The 18,774-nt window shown below is 41.6% G+C and overlaps 1 protein-coding gene across 3 annotated transcripts in view; it reads left to right on the forward strand.

Moving 5' to 3' along the window:
* Window positions 1-2,002: 2,002 nt before the first annotated feature.
* The window catches only part of DCLK2 (doublecortin like kinase 2), a 79,777-nt gene continuing 63,005 nt past the window's right edge, over window positions 2,003-18,774 (forward strand). For 2 of the 3 annotated variants that reach the window (XM_021541480.4, XM_021541482.3), the window contains exons 1-2: window positions 2,003-2,874; window positions 15,881-16,215. In XM_021541480.4, coding sequence (XP_021397155.2) covers window positions 2,460-2,874; window positions 15,881-16,215 — 750 coding nt within the window. In that variant the 5' untranslated portion in view covers window positions 2,003-2,459. The remainder of the gene's footprint in view (window positions 2,875-15,880; window positions 16,216-18,774) is intronic. The other variant, XR_002466417.3, reaches the window with a different exon arrangement.

The raw sequence follows: 18,774 nt of genomic DNA on the forward strand, positions 1-18,774 counted from the left end.
AAGTCAGAGCAAGTCCCGCACATGACATATCCTACGACTCAGCAAAACAACTTGAAACTGGCAAAATGGTAACCCTGGCACCAGATTCTCCAACCTATATTCAGACACAGACACAGCCAATACATGTATAGATATATATGTATTTACATATTAGTCTGCATGAGTCCTCTGCACACAGTTGAGCACCATCCTGCGGCTATTGTTAGCAGTTCAGAGAGACAAAAGGTGTGTAGGAGGGGGGATTAAACTTCCTTGGGCTTTTGTGACCTGCTTCTGAGTAAATGGAAAAAGGTTAGTCCAAATAACCTTCTGCTGAGGTTTGAGCTAAGAAATGTGGCTTGTTCTGCAAAGGCCAGACGTGTCCATGAAGCGTGATACCATTTGGAAAAAGTTATAACTTTGCAGCTGAGACCCATTCACTTTAGAGCAAAGTTACACACGTGAGTTTGAATTTTGTTGGTGTAAGTTTGTCTGTAATTAGGACTAGAAACTACATATCAAAGCCAGTCTAAAAAGTTGATCCATACTGTTTTGTGGCTTCTAGGTCCTGATTCCTAGGCAAGTCCTGTGCTTCTAATCTCAGCAAGCGCATTCATGTCCTGGCTGTAACAAAATTCCCTCTCATTCAGTTCCTTTTGTTGATTTTACCACCAGAGGAGATAATCCACCTCCATGATTTATCTCTTCTTTTTGCTTGTGGAGGATTTCAGGCATCACAGAAGTTGGCAATTCAATAAAGAGTAAGTTTCACTGACATTTTCTCTGTATCATCTTTAGAATATTGCAGCTAGATGTCTAATCTACTTTGTAAGAAACCCAGTAATAATGGTAAGAAAGTGCTCGATTTCATTGGTATTTCAAAATATAAAAAGAGAAAAATAATAATAAAACCATCAAAACTGTGGCAAAGAATATTGGACAGAAGAGCACAACCTGTGGTCACCTGTAATGACACAACTGCAACTTCCCAATGCAAGAGACCTAAAAAAAATTGAAAACGTACATAGTTATAAAAGCTTTTACATTTTTTAAAATTCTCATTGTGTCAAGAAAAGAAAATATGTTCTGTAATGGTTGAAAATAAGTTGGAAAAAAGTTTAAATTGCATCCATCTCAGCGCATTTGTTGGCCATTTCTATGACAAGTGAACTTGATTTGGGCAACCTCAGGAGCACTGAGAAGATGTCTGAGGAAACAACAAAACGTCAGATGCAGCGCATTGAGGAGGTTTAGGCTGTGTGAATGGGTTTATTTCAGTCCTGAGGGAGAGGTGGTGGCAAATTCAAAAGGAAAATCATAGAATCACAGAATGGTTTTTGTTGGAAGGGACCTCAAAGATGATCTAGTTCTAACCTGTCTGCCATGGGAAAGGATGCCTTTCACTACACCAGCTTGCTCAAAGCTCCATTCCACCAGGCCTGGAACACTTCCAGGGATGGAGCAGCCACAGCTTCTCTGGGCAACCTGTGCCCATGCCTCACCATCCTCACAGGGAAGAATTTCATCCCAATATCCAATCTAAACCTATTCTCACTTGAAATCCATTAGCCCATGTCCTATTGCTACATGCCCTTTAAAGCAATTCCGCCAACAAATGACAGGATGTATAGCTTTCTGTCCCGCGGCATGTAAGTTAGGCTGAGGGCCGTACAGAAGGAGCATTTTTAGCGTTTTAACGCGGTGACTGAGCCACGTAAAGCCAGGGGAGAGCTGGCGGGCAGCTCCGCGGGTGCGCCTGAGGGACGTACGGCACTTGGACGACCACCAAAAGGGCAGCACTACCCTATGGGAAAACTGCGCCTCCAAACCCTCCTTTCTTAGAAGAACCCCCTCCCTCCGCGCTCCCACCCTTCCCCCGGTCGCTCCCGCCCCCGCGCCGGACGCGATCCGAGCCGGCACCGCCCCCGCGCCCGCCCGGCCCGGCGGGAGCTCCGCCCGCTCCGCTCCGGCTCCGCGGCGCTTCACGGCCGGGCCGCCGGCGCCGCTCCGCCGCTGCGGCTCTTCCCCCGCCGGGGAGCCGGGAGCCGAGCGGCGGTGCTGCTGCCCCCGCTGCGGGAGCAAAGAGGCGCTCCGGCCCCGCCGCCGCTGGCCGGCGGAGCCGGCGGGGAAGGCGCTGAGCAGGGCACCCGCGCATTGTGCGAGCCCGCATGGACACGGCGCGGGGGCGCGGCCGCGGGGCTCCTGCCAGCCTCTCGCTCGGGCCCCGGCATCGCCCGTAGCCGGGGGGCGCCGCGCTCGGGCGTGAGGGATGCTTTTGTGCGCGGCCGCGGGCGCAGCAGCGGGTCGCGGCGGGGCCGGGGCTGTGCTGGTGGGGCAGGTCGGGCGCCGCGCTCAGCCGCAGCCCTCCCGGCGAGAGCGGCCGGGCGCGATGCTCCGTTAGGCGGCCCGAGCTCTTGCGAGCGCGGCGGGCAGGCGTAGCGGCAAGTAGCGGAGCTGGGAGGGCGGGCAGGCGGCTCCCCATGGCGAGCAGCCGGAGCATCGAGCTGGAGCACTTCGAGGAGCGGGACAAGCGGCAGCAGCGCTCCGGGCCGCGGCGAGGAGGCTCCGGGTCCGGCGGCGGCGCGGGGCCGCGGGGCAATGGGCTGGTGCCCAGCCCGGCGCATAGCGCGCACTGCAGCCTCTACCGCACCCGCACCCTGCAGGCGCTCAGCTCCGAGAAGAAGGCGCGCAAAGCCCGCTTCTACCGCAACGGGGACAGGTACTTCAAGGGCTTGGTGTACGCCATCTCCCCCGACCGCTTCCGCTCCTTCGACGCCCTCCTGGTGGAGCTCACTCGGTCCCTGTCGGACAACGTGAACCTGCCCCAGGGAGTCCGCACCATCTACACCATCGATGGCAGCAAGAAGCTCACCAGCCTGGACGAGCTGGTGGAAGGTGAGGAGGGTGTCGAAGTCCGGCTGGAGCTGGCCGTGGGACCTGGTGGTGGGCTGTGGGCACTCGTGGGGTGAGCTTCCCAGTCCCCACCCGGATCAAAGCGGAGAGGTCGCCTTGTGAAAACTGGCGGCCACGGAACTCCAGAGGGCGAGTAGCCGGCTGGGATTGCCCGCTCTTGTGAGAGGCGGTAGGGCCTCGTTTTCCCCGTGTGGACCATCCATTTCTCCTGTCACCTTGAGTAGTGCCATCTGCATGGGCTGGGATTGACTCCAATGGTATTTAAGCAGCTCTCTTCATCTGCAAGAACTGTACATTTCTTGGTTACCTTCCTTTTGTAATAGAGGGAAATGCTGTAATTTGGTTCTCTATTGACTCACAGTGGCTTCAGCCTTCAGAGAAGAAGCCCCAGTGCTGTGAAAAAAGGGTCTCTATATCCTACCACTTATTAAAACTAGCAGGTGTAACGCCCTAGTTTCAAATGTGATCAGAGTCCCTATTAACAGAGGGAATTATCTACCTTGCCTGACTTTCAAAAGCACGTTATGGAATCAGATATATTTCAGAGTTGTTCCTAAGTAGCTTTTCATAATGGGACTTAGCTGCTAAACTTATGTACACCTTGCAAATCTGATCAGAGCAGCACTTGACTGTCTCAAAATGGGACCAGAAATATTGGTTTGTGAATGACACATTGTTTGTGGGGAATGATAATTATCAGAATGAGGAGCAGAATTCCCCAGTCTTTTCACATGATGTCTTAACATACAGTGTGAGCTCAGCATTGCCTGCTTCCCAAATGCGCAGGTTATGTTGTGCATGCTGAGAGGTTCGTAATGAATTTGCACTCGATGGTTGTTCTCAGGTATATAATAGAACAGGCACCACCAGAGTCTTCCACCCTGTGACTCTGTGTGCCGGGTGTAGCTGGTGTGCATTAATGAAGAACTGAGATTTTTTTTGTAGGCCTTCCAATGCCTCCTGCTTCCTAGGCTTTCAGCTGCCTATCCTTTGCACTTTGGTTTGGAAGCTTTCCTTTTCAAAGCAGTGCTCAATCACACCTGGAGAGCTGGATGAGAAAGGGAACCTGAAGACCTTTAACTAATCCACCAGGAAGGACATTGGGAGTTAGGGACTAGCTGCTTCACAGCATCAAAGAGAAAGGGGGGGCTACGGAATTTGCTGTGCCAAATGGGTCTCCCTCAAAAAAGATATGCATGGAAGGACACTTCTTGGTAGTACCATAGTGCTGAGGACTTATGTGATATGGCTGTTTTACATTGACAGCTGAGGAAGTATGAAGTGGTTGTAGAATTCAATGCTCACCCTGTAGTGTTAAAAGAAATGAAGTAAGTAAAAAAAAGTCCATTATTTGATGGTTAATTTAAAGACACCTTAAAATGATATGCTGGAGTGGTTGCAGAAGGGAAAGAAGATGAAACTACCAATAACATGGGATGACTTTTGAAATGTTGCAGCAGGAATGATATTAGGCTTTTATGACTTAAAACAAAGACAGAATTACTTTCTGGACAGCCATATATACTCTTACAACTATAAATTAATAATTGAAAGCAAAACTTACTCTTTGTCTCTTCAAATACTCATTGAAACCATAACCATTGTTGTGGCTCTTCACTGGAAGAATAAAGCAAAATAAATGTCACAGTCAAAATGCCACTTCCATGCTTTCTCAATGAAATAAAAGGGGAAAAAAAGAATCCCAAGTACTTAGTCATCTATTCAATACAACTCTCAGGAATATTAAGAAAATCCTATAGCATCATAATTGGATTAGTATGTTCTCCAGTTAGCATGCTAAAAACTTTACCAGTGTAAGACTAATCACACAGAGAAAGAAAAGAATATAGAGGAAGGAAAAGGCAGCAAACAAGTAGTGAATCTATCATTCCTTGAAATCATTTGAGGTTTTTGCAAGCTGTTTTGTTCTTGAGGTGCTGAAAGAGATTTGCTTTGGGTTCCTTTTCTTTATTTCTTGTGGTTACAGCACAGCAAACTTGAATTTCTGCTCTTAAGTGCTCCAACATTGGTGTTGACCTGAAGCTTGAACTGCAGAAGCACCAGAAGTAGTTTTGAATGGTATTTTGCTGTATTTCTTTTTAATATTTTCAGAAAGGAAAATAAAACTAAATTGCTGGAGTGTGTCCTAGCCACAGGCTGAGCACCAGGCAGGCCATGGCTGTGTGATGCAATACCAAGCTCACTGGTCTCTTGGCACCTTCCCAGTGCTCCTGAACTGGGACATGGAGTCACAGCAGTTCAGGTTCAGTAGTGGCAGATCTCTGCAGTGAGCAGAAGGTGAGTGCTCAGCAAACCTTGCCAAGCCAGCAAGATCTGCATTAAACCTCCCTCAGCTCTAGCTTGTGTGTGTAGCTCTTGGACAGTGATGTATCCTAGTACAGGGCAAGCTCTATAAGGTTTATTTGCTATGTATCTTTCTGGGATATAAAAGCTGGCAAAATCAAATTCTGTATCATAATGAGCTGAGTTGAGTCACTGATAAATGCTTTCTTGGAGTTTGGCTGTATTTGGCAATCTGTTTTACTGCTTTTCATTTTAAGAGAAAAAGAGCTAGTGCATGGACATACTGAGGATATGAAATATTGCTGTTATGGGTTGAGCCAGTTAAAAATTGCACCAGATCATGTTTACTAGTCAAAAATAGAAGCTCCATTTTATGAAGCTTTTCAGATGGATATGACAATCAAAAAAGCATGCTCTGCTGGACCAGCCTAAGGCAAATATCATTTATATTCTCAGCCCCTGTAGATTAGGAAACATTATGAGTTTGACAGTTTTCACTGTTTTCTTAGAATGGGAGGAGGGAAGAATTTCATTGTCTGCTCCTGATCTGTTTGAGCAGGCAGATCCAGAGAGGAGGTGGGGGCTGGGACTATTATGTATCTCTTATACCTTTCTTTCTTCCAGCTTTACTCTCAGACATAACATTGCTTTTTACTTTAGAAAACAATATTCCATGTGTAATTTTATACTTGCCCTTCAATATCAAATATTAAAAAGTAGATTAATTTTTATTTTCTACCAGAGTTAGCTATTTAAGTGTTTGTCTATTTCCTTCAGTTTCCCTTGAAAACATAGGCTTCCTAAAGCATGACACCATGGTAATAGAACTGTGCAGCTCTTTAGTCCTGGGCTATGTGCTTTATGTGGATGCTGGTCATGCTCTCTTTGTTTTCATTGCCTTGTTAATGAAGGATGTGGAGAATCCTGATTGTATGGGTCTGCTGCAAAGTTGGGAGTTGTTGGATTTTGGGAGATGAAAGCAAGCATAGACCTTATTCCTGGAAAGAGAAGTTCTGTTTGTTTTGCATCTAATGGGAATCCTTCTAGTTCCCTAGAAAAATGGCTGAGAGTCTTTGTTCATTCAACAACAGTGCTTCATTAATACAATCCTTTATAAAATGTCAGGAGTTTTGTCTGTGTGATTATGCACACAATCAACAGGCATTTGTAGGGAAGTCTTTGGGCAGGTGGTGGGAAGGTTTGGGGTAGGGCAGTCCTTATGCCTGGCCAGGACACATAGCACAGGGCAATATCTGATTTACAGAAATGAGCTCTGCCTCACTACCACAGACTAAGAGAATGTGTTTTGAAATGAGGTGTTGAGCAATCCGAGATTTTTCTGCCTTAGACCATAGCTGTTACTGCATATTACATTTTAATCCTGCATAAACTACCTGTGACTTTGGTTGATGTGCACTGTTGTATTAGGTCAGGGCATTTGTATTCTCTTGTCAGGGCAAGCAGATGGCAAGTAGGCAGTTTGTATTTTTGCTCATTCTAAAAGGTATGATTACCCTCCTGTGCTAGAGCCAGAAGCTGTAACGCTTTAATAAACAAGAGGCAAATGTAGTAAGTTGAACAAAGAAGGGTAAAAAAGGAGGATGAAAGAAGGATTAAAAACCACTGAAAGCTTATTCTTCAAAATATGTGTTCAAATCACTGTAGTGACAGTTCTGGAGCAATAGGGTGTGGATGTGAAATGCAGAAGTAATTCTAAATTAACTTCCCATCCAAGTAAAATAAAATAGTTCCATCATCATCCATCTCCTACTTTCAGGGATGGGGAAATTCTAGTTTACCTGAAAAGAGTTATTTAGTTCCTTTGGAGAAGGCACGTGGTGTCAGGTGTGTTTGATACCAGGTGGCACTGACTGTCTTATGAGAGCCTTTACCCTGCCTGAGCAGAGGGTTGAACTTCCAGAGGTCTCTTCCAATCTCAGCTGTTCTGTGATTTTGTGAAAACCTGTGGGAAGCTGTAATGTGCACCTCTTAATGTCTCAAATCAAAAGAGAGCTAATAGCAGTTTGTCATCTGCTAAAATCCTGGTTGTCATCCCAGGTTTTAAAAAGTGCGTGGGGAATTCTGAGTGCTGTAGATGAGAAAGGATCGTGACTTCTATAGGGTTATTAAAGATATGAAAGTGAATTGTAAGAAGCTGATGAGGAGGGAAGTTGCACAAAACAAGGAAGGAAAGGGAAACTGAAATAACCCAATCCTTCATAAAAGGGGTTATTTTATTTTTAGATCAGTCATATATGCTGTAAATACGCTGTTCCGGAAATGTGCTTGGCTTTGTGTTACAGAACATGGGAAGGTTACTCTGCTCTGTTTCCTAAAGTTAAAAAGAAGGTCAGTAGCCTTAATAATTACCTTGCTGTACTAAAAAAGAAGCTTTTGGTAGCTTTGAAGCTTGTTATAAATGAAAATTTATTCAGCCAAATTAAAAATAAAAATAATTTTATTAGCGGTCACAGAAAAAAAACCACAGAGCCGAGCCTGGGGATCGACCCTGGGTGTGCAACAAGGAGTCAGCCTCAGGAAAGGTTTTTCCCCTATGCCCACACCTCCATCCTGGCACAAGTGGTTTTTATAGGGAAAATTCTGCCTGAGGCCAAGATTTCAGCAATTAGTCTTTTCTTCCATTCAGAGTCCATAGGTTAATAAGATTTTCTTTTTTGGTGATGAGGAAGAACAAATCAGTGTCCAGAGTTGTTGAATCCCCTTGATGAAATTTATGGGAATGCTGCATTCACATGTATCTGTCCGAGGATTTCCATGATATCCCTCCCAGGTCATTCACACGATGATCAGCACCTGGCGTCCCTGGATCTCTCCAGGCATGGCCCATCTCCTGGCCAAGCCATACCTTCTTACTTGTAAATCAGTTTCCAATATACACCCAGTCTCACCTGTGAGGGTGGCAGGGGTGAGGTGGGGGCTAATACAAACGAGCATAATCTAACAAGTATCCAATATTACACATTTCATACAAGGAATGGCGCAAATTATGTTTACTACACATAACAAAGCTAAAGAGTTGCACCCAAAGAAGCTGAGGAACATAAGGTGAATAGGTGACATCTATGTAGATACCTGCCCTGTCCTATGGGATTCACAGGGGAGCACATGCCTAAAAAATACGGAAACTGTTTTCCTTCCCTAGGGATGTTTTTACCTTTCAGCTGTATCATCCTCTGTTACACAGAGTGCCATTTAAAAAGTGATCCTTTATGTGACTGTGAGGATATAGTGCTTATTAACCTTGCAAAAAACAAGACAGAAAATCTTATCCAGGTACTTTTGTTTCAGATATCCCCACTGAGGATTTTTGAGTGTTGCATGCTTAATTCATTCCTTTTGTTGATCACAACATGTGACATATCCACAGTTGGTTTCTAAGCTAATCCTAGGGAAGATTAAATATCTGTAAGTATTTCTTCAGTAGTTTATATTTTTTTAAGGACAAAAAGTCTGAATATTTCTAGGCTATTTGTTAAATGCTTAGCAGTGAGGTTTGGCTCACAAAACTTGTGCTGTGAAGAACCTCAAATGGTCAGGCAGCTGTGTTCTCTCAAAACTGCACATATCACACTTGTGATGCAAAAAGGCAGGATGCATCCTACCTTTTTTATTAGTACCTAATATTGCATGGCTGAATTTAGAATAGTTCATGCAGAGATATAAAATAATCAGGGTTGGAAGAGACCTTTGAGATCGTCCAGTACAACCATCCACCCAGCACTGCCAGTGTAACCCCTAAACCATATCTCCAGATCCAAATGCCTCTTAAACACCTGCCTGAGGAACTTATTCCAGTGCCTGATCACCCTAACAGTGAAAAGATTTTTTTCTAATATCTCATCTGAATTTCCCCTGTCTCAGCTTAAGGCCATTTCCTTTATTCCTCTTACTGCAGGCATGGCAGAAGAGACTGACCACACCTCCATCCAACCTTCTTTCAGGGAGCTGTAGACTGACATGAGGTCCCCCCTAAGCCTACTCTTCTCCTGACTAAACAAACCCAGCTCCCTCAGCCATTCCTCATAAGAAGACATGTTTTGCAGACCCCTCATGAGCCTTGTTTCCCTTCCCTGGACACACTGCAGCTCCTCAATGTCCTTTTTAAATTGAGGGGCCCAGAACTGGACACAGCACTCGGGCTGTGGCCTCACCAGTGCCCAGTGCAGGGGAACAACCACTTCTCTGTCCTGCTGGCTGATCCAGGCCAGGGTGCCATCAGACCTCTTGGCCACATAGGCACACTGGCTCAGGTTCAGCTGCTGTCAGCCAGCACTCAGGTATCCCTTTCTGTCCCAAGCCATTCCTCACCCAGCCTGTATCACTGCATAGCTTCACCTCCTTGAGCCTCCTGCAGCTTTGTTCTCAGCCCACTGATGGAGTCTGTCCAAGTCTCCAGCAGAGCCTTCCATCCCTTGAGCACATCAACTCAGTGTCTTCTGCACAATTACTGAGGTGCCCTTGATTCCTGTGTCCAGATCATCCATAAAGACATTAAACAGGACCAGCCCAAGGTGGAGCCCTGGGAACACCACTAGTGACCAGCTGCCAAATGGATTTATCTCCATTCACCACAGCACTCTGGGCCCAGCCATCCAGACAGATTTTTACCCATTGAAGAGTCCACCCACCCAAGCTGGAAGCACTTGGTTTTTCTAGGAGGATGCTGTGGCAGATGGTGTCAAACACTTTACTGAAGTCTAGATAGACCCTGGATAGGCACATCCACAGACTTCCCCTTATCTACCAAGTGTACACACTATTCTCCTTAATTCATGCATTTTTATCTTAAAAGGTGAGCTAGGTACATTTCTTGAGGATCGTTGTTGAAGAAATAGATGGCAAATAAAAAACTTTGTGGATGAATTTCTAAGAAAGCAAACCAGTATTTAGGCAGCTGATGACCTATGGCTATTTGTCAGTCAGATTGACCAGTGTAGTCTTGTTTTCTCTTTTTCCATTTTCTGTGTTTATTATCTGTATTTTCTTCTTCTGAGGGAATGGCGGGTGTTGTGTTTAGACTGTTGGCTGTCTGAAGCTGGAATCCTTTTACGTTGTTCTTAAATCACACAGCAGCTTGTTTCATGGTTAGTGCATCTGGTTATTAATTCAGTGCAGCTAAATTATTGAGTGGCAGGTCATGTTTCCTTGTCAATAGGCAATGTTCCATGTCTTCTAGCTGATTTTCTACTGTTAATAAGACTTGGAAAATCAGAAGTAGACTTATGCCATTTGTTGATTATATTGTGACCCAAAATATCAGCAGATGTTTCTCTTTTTAAGCAAGCATATGCCCAATTTGAGGAGTTTTTGGTGGTAGCAGGATTTCTTCATGGAAGAGCTGGCACTTTTAGCTTGCTCTGGGTACTGTAATGAATCATGAGATGGATTGTACATATGCTCTGTTGAAATTATGCTGTGAACTTATAAGGAGGTTTCAGACTTCTGCCAAAACTGCTCTGTAGCCTGGTTGAGCTTTCTGCTGTGGAATAGTCTGGCTGGGCTCAAGAGTCCCAGATGTCACCTATGTCTGGAAGTCTTGCATTTTTTTCTGCATCTAAATGAAAAAAAGAAAGCATTGCTAAATAGATCTTCCTGCTTCATTACTCTATATTGCTTCTTTACCTGCAAATCTCAGTGTAATAATAGAGACTAAACTCATGTTCTGATCTGAAACTTGGGGAGCTGATTCACGTTAATGCCAATGTTGTGAGCTGGAGACATGGTATTTACTTTCCATAATGTAATTGCTATGACTGTGCTAGTTAAAGCTAGCATGCATTAGCTTTAAAGTCTTTCAAGAATATGAATGGAAAGTGGGCTTTCAAAACAAAGAATTGACCATATTGAAGTCAGCAGTGTAAATATTTGAATTATTGTTTATGCCTGTTTTTGGAGATTTGTCAGCTTTCTTGGGCTGTAGATGTAATAATGTAAAAAGAAAAAAAGCTACAGCCTGATCACAATGCTGCTAAAGTCTCATAACATATTTCTTTTTTATTTGGGATGATATGCATTTAGGTTATTCACATAGAAAATCTCATTCAAGACAGTCACTGAAACAGTCAAATTTATTTATGTTTGTTATTGTTAGCTATAAATGTATCTGTTAGTTTCAACGATGTTTGAAAACAATTTGATTGGTTCAACCCTTCTAGCCTCCCTCAAAAATCAAGTATTGTGTGTTATATTTTACATATATTAGTTTTCTGAAAGATTGTGGAGATTATCAGAAATCTGTACTTATACATTAATTAATCCCAAACAGATTTAAAATCAGGTCATACATGAAAGCTGTGAGCAAATATGGTATATATATATATATATAGTATATATATTTTCAGGTCCTTACCTACAAAAAATTAATGTAAAAAAGAGATAATACTTCTACAAATGACATGATATTTCTTCCAAACTGATGTATATATTGGCATTTTCTACTTTGGAAGATGGCTACAGTAATTTAAACAATAGCACACCTTTATTAATGATTGCTTATCAAAGGGATGGTGTTTTCTCAGGCATGCTTTTGAAACACACCATTCTGTAGGAAAGTTTCCTGGAGTTAACTTTATAAGTTGATTTAAGTTACCCCTGCCATTTTTTTCCTTATGTATTTTCATCTGCTAAGTAGTGAATTGTATGCCCCTGTCAAACAAATAAATGTTTCACTTGTTCCTAGAAAACCATTCTTTATCCAGAGAGAAGCAATTGGCTTCCTAATGATACTGTTTCTTGGGGGTTTTTTTGTATCTTGCAAGTTTTTAAATAGAATGTAGAAACTATCAATGAAGTCCTGGCTAGTAAAATATTTAGAGATTTAAGTAATAATTTCAAAACTTTATCCTTTAAGTCATGAAACAAGAAAATCACTCAGTAAGTTTGTTTTCTCACTTACAGCCCGTGTTCTAGTCTTGCCATATGTGCCTGCCTTGCAGGTATAGCAGAAAAATCTGTTTTCCATGCAAAACTTGTGTTATTTAACTTTATTTATATGTCTGGTATATGAAAGCAGGCATGGACTTTAAAGCACTTACTAAGCAATTTGTATTATACTATATTTTCAAGCAATTAGACTTTCCTGTATCTACCAACTATAGGAAATTTTCAATTAATTTTGGCAGATTTTTTTTTTTAAGATAAAATAGTTTGTGCTTCAACTTCAGGCTTGACTAAATGTAGCTGAAACAAATAATTTGAAATTCTTTCTTTTAAGTTATTACATTGTTTTAACTTGAAAGCAGTTCCTGATTTTCATTACTGTGGCCTCTGCTTAAAGGAAAAAAAGTAAAAAAAAGAAGAAATCGGTATTACAGCACTCTGAGATAACCAAGCAATTGTTTTATTCATGCATCAAGCATGGGAAGCAGTAGGAGACAAAGTTTTACACTGCTATTTTAAAGAAATGTAGATCCTTTTGGATTAATATTGACTGAAAATTTTATAGAAGTACAATTTTTGCTGTCCTATAGGGTGCTGTAGGACAGCTGTGACAGAGAATAGATCACATTCCATGATAGTACAAAGAAGTTCTATTTATGAGTCTGTAAAAAACAAAGCCAGAATGCCTGTTGAAACTTTGCTATTATAAATCCTTGAGCAAAGGGACCTTTTGTCGTCTACCTTTACTTTATGCAAAGCAATGAATTCAAGTTTCAGACTGTTTCTGAGTAGCTTTACTCTTTATTTTTTTTAAACTTTATTAATCTAAATTTCAGCCCTGAGATTTAACTTGGAATTACCTTGTGTGCATTTTTTTTTTTTTTTTTTTTTAATGGTCTAGGAAGTGCATTGGTTTTGAGTCAGAAAGGATAATTCTGAACATTCTCAATGATGATTTTGAGATACTTTATAGAATTTATTTAAAGCTCTTTTGCACTCAACTGGACAGACTGTCCCAAGAGTTTGTGCTGATTTTGGCTGGGATAGAGTTAATTTTCTTCGTGGTAGCTAGTATGGGCTATGTTTTGTATTTGTTTTTGAAACAGTGTTGATAACAGGGAGATGTTTTTGTTCCTGCTGAGCAGGACTCAGGCAGAGCCAAGGCCTTTTTGGCTTCTCACATCATCCCACCACTGAGTGGGATGGGGGAAGATGAAACTGGGAGGTGACACAGCTGGGACAATTGACCCCAACTGGCCCAAGTGATATTCCAGACCATATGACATCATCCTCAGCCTCTAAATCTGGGGGAAGAAGGAGGAGGAGGAGGAAAGTTCAGAGTTAAAGCATGTGTCTTCCCAAGCCACCATGACCATGATGGAGCCTGGCTTTCCTGGAGGAGGCTGAACACCTGCCTGTCCTTGAGAAGTGGTGAATGAATTCCTTGTTTATCTTTGCTTGCCCGTGTGATTTTTGCTTTCCCTATTAAACTGTCTCTATCTCAATCCATGAGTTTTATTTTACCCTTCTGATTTTGCCTCTTCTGTCCCACTGAGTCGGACTACTACCAGCTTCTTGAAGTGCCTCTCATTTGGCAGCACTGAGTTTGGAGACAGACTTACTGGCAATTGTTCAGGCAACAAGCATAGTCCTTTGAATCTAGTGATAGAGGATGTACAGGGGGAAACCTTCACTTTCTATTGTAGCTGATTCAAGTTTTCACAAAACTTGAACCTCTCACGCTGTTTTGCGATAACAGGATAGATGATGAAAACATCTGTTGGAAGAGAACTGTGCACATCTTTAAAATCATAGGATCTCAATTTGAAAGGGACTTACTGAAGTCATCCAATATCTTGCTCAGGTTTGATAAGACCAGATTGCTTGAAGATTTCTTACAATTTAGCATGTAGTTCTGGGGCAGCATGAGCTTCTAGACACTATGGTCCTTACAAAGCTGTGTAGAATTTGGGGTTCTTTTCCTCCTACCTTTAAGTTGGTGCTAGTGTGCAGCATGCAGCTCTTTGTCAAGGAGTTTGTGTGCTGAAAACACCTCCTTCCTCTTAGCTAATTTTTTGGGGGAAAGAGGAGGAGTCTAGTTTTGTCTGCATCAGTTTGTGTTTTGCACCACTTGATCTATGAATATGAGGAGGAATGGTGGGGAGAAGTGAAGAATACAGACAAGGCAGTGGCATCCACAGAACTTGACCCCAGTTTCCTAGTACCTGAGTGGAATACAGTCCTGGTGATGTTTGTGGAGGCAGAATTGGCTGCCAGAATTTCCAAACAAAATCACTGTTAACTTGGCTTAATTATAATCTGTGTTCTTTCAAATACAGCAAGTAGACTTTCAAGAAGGTCTAAATACAAGACAAATTACAAAGCAGTGTAATTGGTATTGGAAAAGAAACAAGAAAGTCTTTCAGCTTGCAGTAATTCTTCAGGGCTTTGAAAGTAGTTTAGTATCTTGCATTTAGAATTAGGTCTGCAACTTCTAAGATAAATCAGCTCTCCAAACTAGAGTTCAGAAAGTAAAAGTGTTGTTTAAAAGTTTTCTAGTATGTATCCAAATGTAGGCATACATTTTGTAACTCTTATAATTCTGTCCCCTAGAAGTATGTTTACTCTTTACTCATCTTGCTGCACATGTTAGAAGTGAGTTTGATTTCTTCCAACAGTGACTTTGACTGCGTAGCTTTAATTTTAGAACAGGTTAAGCTTTATAAGATATAGGTAGATCTTCTGTCTGGAGCAATGTTGTATTCTGTCAGTTTTGAATGCTTTAGCATTCATCCTTCTGGCAATACTCTGCCCTTTCAAGAATGTCTTGGGATGTCATTTTGTGACACCCCAAGGATATGGGTTACACAAATAACCCAGAGTTAAAGATGTCTTTGTCATGGTTTACACCTTATGTATTGCTGTCAGGTGTCAAAGGTATTGTCATAAGCTGCAAGTAGTCCGCCTCTCTTTTTTTCTTTAAAAGCAAAAAAAAAAAACCAAAAAAACCCAAAAAAAACCCCAAAAAAACAAAACAGAGAGAAAAAAAGAGCCAAAAAAAAAAAAAACCAAAAAAAAAACCCACCAAACCTGCAAACCAACTTTGAGTTAGGAAAGAATTTAAAAGTGGGAAGGAATTTAAAAATGGGGAAGAAGTTAAAAATGGGAAAGTGTGGATGTATTATTATCCTCCTATACTCTCAAAGACTTCCTTGTGGCCTCAGCAGATGTTCATTATTCTAAAAAATATCCAAATTGATGGGTTTCAAATATATGTCCTTGGTAGAAAGGCAGTAACTCCTGGTAAGTTAACATGCCTTTCAGGGTAAGGGCCTTGAGGTGCTTAAATTTATTGTGTTAAAACTTGCTGTTGTAAAATAAACAAAGACATGGGTGTACATATCTTGGAGTACATGGTTGATGGATATATATATATATATGTAGGGGAGGACCTGGAAATTTGCTGTAGGAGAATGCTCTTAATGTCATGTGTTGAGCTCAAGTAATTTAAGCACTTGCAAAATTACTCAACCCAAAAGATGTGAAATGTCTGGAACTTCCTCATTACCCCCTACTATTTTTTATACCAGAGGTCTTTTAAAATCTATTGAAAGCACTGTATGAGAGTGTTCTTAGGGTGGAAAGCCCTGATAATTTATGGTCCTCCTTGTCAAAATACAGAAAAATCATTCCCAAAATATGTCTTTTTTGTTTTTTCTGTTTTTTAAGTTGACAAACTAACTGCAAACCCCCTTGAACTGTGAACATGTCCTCTTCTTTTCAGGTGAGAGCTATGTGTGTGCATCCAATGAACCCTACCGCAAAGTTGATTACACCAAGAATGTCAACCCGAACTGGTGTGTGAACATAAGGACTGGGTCCAGTCGGTCCTTGACGTCCTTGACATCCACAAGGAGCGAAGTGAAGGAGAGTAAAGATTTCATTAAGCCCAAATTGGTGACTGTTATTAGGAGTGGGGTAAAGCCACGGAAAGCTGTGAGAATTCTGCTGAACAAGAAGACTGCTCACTCCTTTGAACAGGTCTTGAATGACATCACAGAAGCCATTAAGTTAGACTCGGGTGTAGTCAAGAGACTTTGTACACTGGATGGGAAGCAGGTAGGAGAATAAACTGCTGTGGCCATCTAATAATCTGAGATGCTCAGTTTTCATAAGTTCAATTCTTATTACTGTGGATGCTTTTAATCTCTTTCTGAATGACAGTTAAAAAAATCAACTTTTAAAAGTTTTATTAAAATATTAATACACACAACAAAATTAGAATTGTATATAGTGTAAAATAAATGGATCTTTACATTCAAGTAAAGCAAGTTATTTTTTATGCTAGCCTTTTTGCATTGCTCAAAAAAGTGACTATTGATTAATTAAGTAATACAGTTTATTTGAAACATTGGAACTTGTTAAGATATCTGTGTTTTCAGACTACCATATAGTGGCTGAATGGTATAAGAAAAATATCAGTGTCTCCTTCCATTTCACTTCCATAGATTGCTGTTTCCAGAGGTAGTAACTGACATGAGCTGAGGTCAAGAATTGTATCTGAAATTAATGTCTGAGACGGTGGTCACACCTTTGCAACTTGCTTTTTTTCCTTTTAGTTTTATCTCTGTGAAAACAAAGCTAGGGTTAATGATGTGGTAAGTGTGTGTTCTTGCACAGAAATACGAAGGAGTGGCCCACAGGATGCTCTGCTGCACCAGTTTAAAGTGTCAGGAACACACTTAGTGTTGATCAGTCACATTAATGACTCAGCTCTTCATAGAACTGGACTTTGATACCTGATTCTTTTATTTGACACTGCTGTGGAACTCTGAAGAATTGTGACTTTAGTAATAGAGCAACACAGGGGCAGAGTAGATCAAATATCAGGCACCTGGACTCTTGTACTGTTGACTAAACATTGATACCCTTGCTCATTCAACAGGTATTTATATACACCTGTATACCTATACATCTGCATGAAGTACTTGTAAAAGTTCCAGTTGTGTTCTGAGATGTGGGCATTTTTATTTTCAATATTTTTATTATGTTTAATGCAAAAAAGACACTTTTTTGGTGGTGCAAGCTTCTAACAAATGTATCACAGAACAAGTGCACTTAGATTGCCTCAGTATGAGCTCTGTCTCTGCTTATGTTCTGTGTGCCTGGATTTTCTGTGTCCCTACACTTCTTGTAGGGAAATATATGAAAAAACAACTTCTGTGTTTTGATGAAAATGTAGCAAGGCAAAGGCATCACTGAAAATATTGATTTTCAGTGTTCGGTGGCACAATGATGTGCTCTTTAGTTCTCCTAATAGATTTGATTTTAAATGAGATTTGTTAATGCTACTTCTTAAGAGAGAATCCTTTCTAAGCATCCAAACAGTGATTATGTTTAATTTAATTAATAATAAAATAGCTTTGAGGATATTTATTATGCAGTAATGAGTCTCTTCTGCCCATGAAGTGTTATGACACTGTCTCAAGATTTTTGTCTTCTCAAGTAAGTCGGGAGTCAGTAAGGGAAGTTGCAAAAGCTAGGATTGTCAGTTCACATTCATCTCTTCTTGCATTGTTAAAGCAGCAAGAAACCCACTGATCTGCACTGATATGGAAGATGCAGTAGTGCATCAGGGATCAATAAAAGTAGTTAACATTAAATATCACATTAATTGCTTTCATGTTGCCATCACCCATGGTGGATGATGACTGGGTTCAGTCCATGGTGAGGATGACCAAGCATTGGTAATGCTCCAAAATAGGATTTTTATTTGCTGCAGTGCTTCCTCCTCCCCTTCTGTGGTAAAGGCAGTGAGTGAACTTGGACTGCAGCTGTAGGAGTGTTCTCAGGCAGGATTGAGAAATCCCGAATTCCGACTGTGAGCAGTCTGCGGGGAGCTGCTGCATGCAGCTGCCTCTCTGTGTAAACTGTTCCAGCAGCAGCAGTGCATAAACGTGGAAATCTCCCTTCCATTGGGAGGACAGGCCTTGTGCTTTCCCACAGACTTTGGGAAGGAGCCTTTGTGGCACGACCACAGTGTAACTGTGTTTTAAGAGCTTGTGAGAAGGAGTGCCCCGAAACACAGACCTATCACTTCAAACACCCTGACAAAAATAAAAGCCTTCTTTTACTTACCTAGGAGGATGGAGAGCTCTTGTTTTGTTTTATTTTTTCTTTATTTCTTTCCCCAAAGTAAAGGGCTGACTCAAGTTTGAGGCAGTAGGGTTTTTTTTAATTCATTTGTTCACTGCTGGTATACGTCGAGGTTGATGCTGGAGGGCTTTTTGGGGTTTGGGACATAAAGAGTTGCTTTCCTGCCAACTACCAATTGGTGGAAATTTCTGAGCCTATTTTCTCTAATGTAGTAATTGCTTATTCTTCTAAATCTGCTAGGGAGGCAGATCTTTTATGTTTGTTGTGGTGTTGGCACAGCTTGAAAGGCAACCATTTAAAAAAAGACATTTTGTAAATGGGTATGTTCCTATAAATGTAGCTCTTGTGTTTCTCATGGTTGTTTTTTTTTTTTTTTCCTTGCTCCTTCATATTTTTATCTCTGGGGAAATACTTTTTTTTTCCTGAGTGAATAGGCTTACGTTGTATTTTCTGTTTAATATAAAAATGGGACTGAAATTCAGATGATTAAAACATGCATGTATAAAATTTGTATCCTCTGAT

The sequence above is a fragment of the Lonchura striata genome, chromosome 4 (genome assembly GCF_050655825.1).
Source record: "Lonchura striata isolate lonStrDom1 chromosome 4, ASM5065582v1, whole genome shotgun sequence".
Taxonomy (NCBI): domain Eukaryota; kingdom Metazoa; phylum Chordata; class Aves; order Passeriformes; family Estrildidae; genus Lonchura; species Lonchura striata.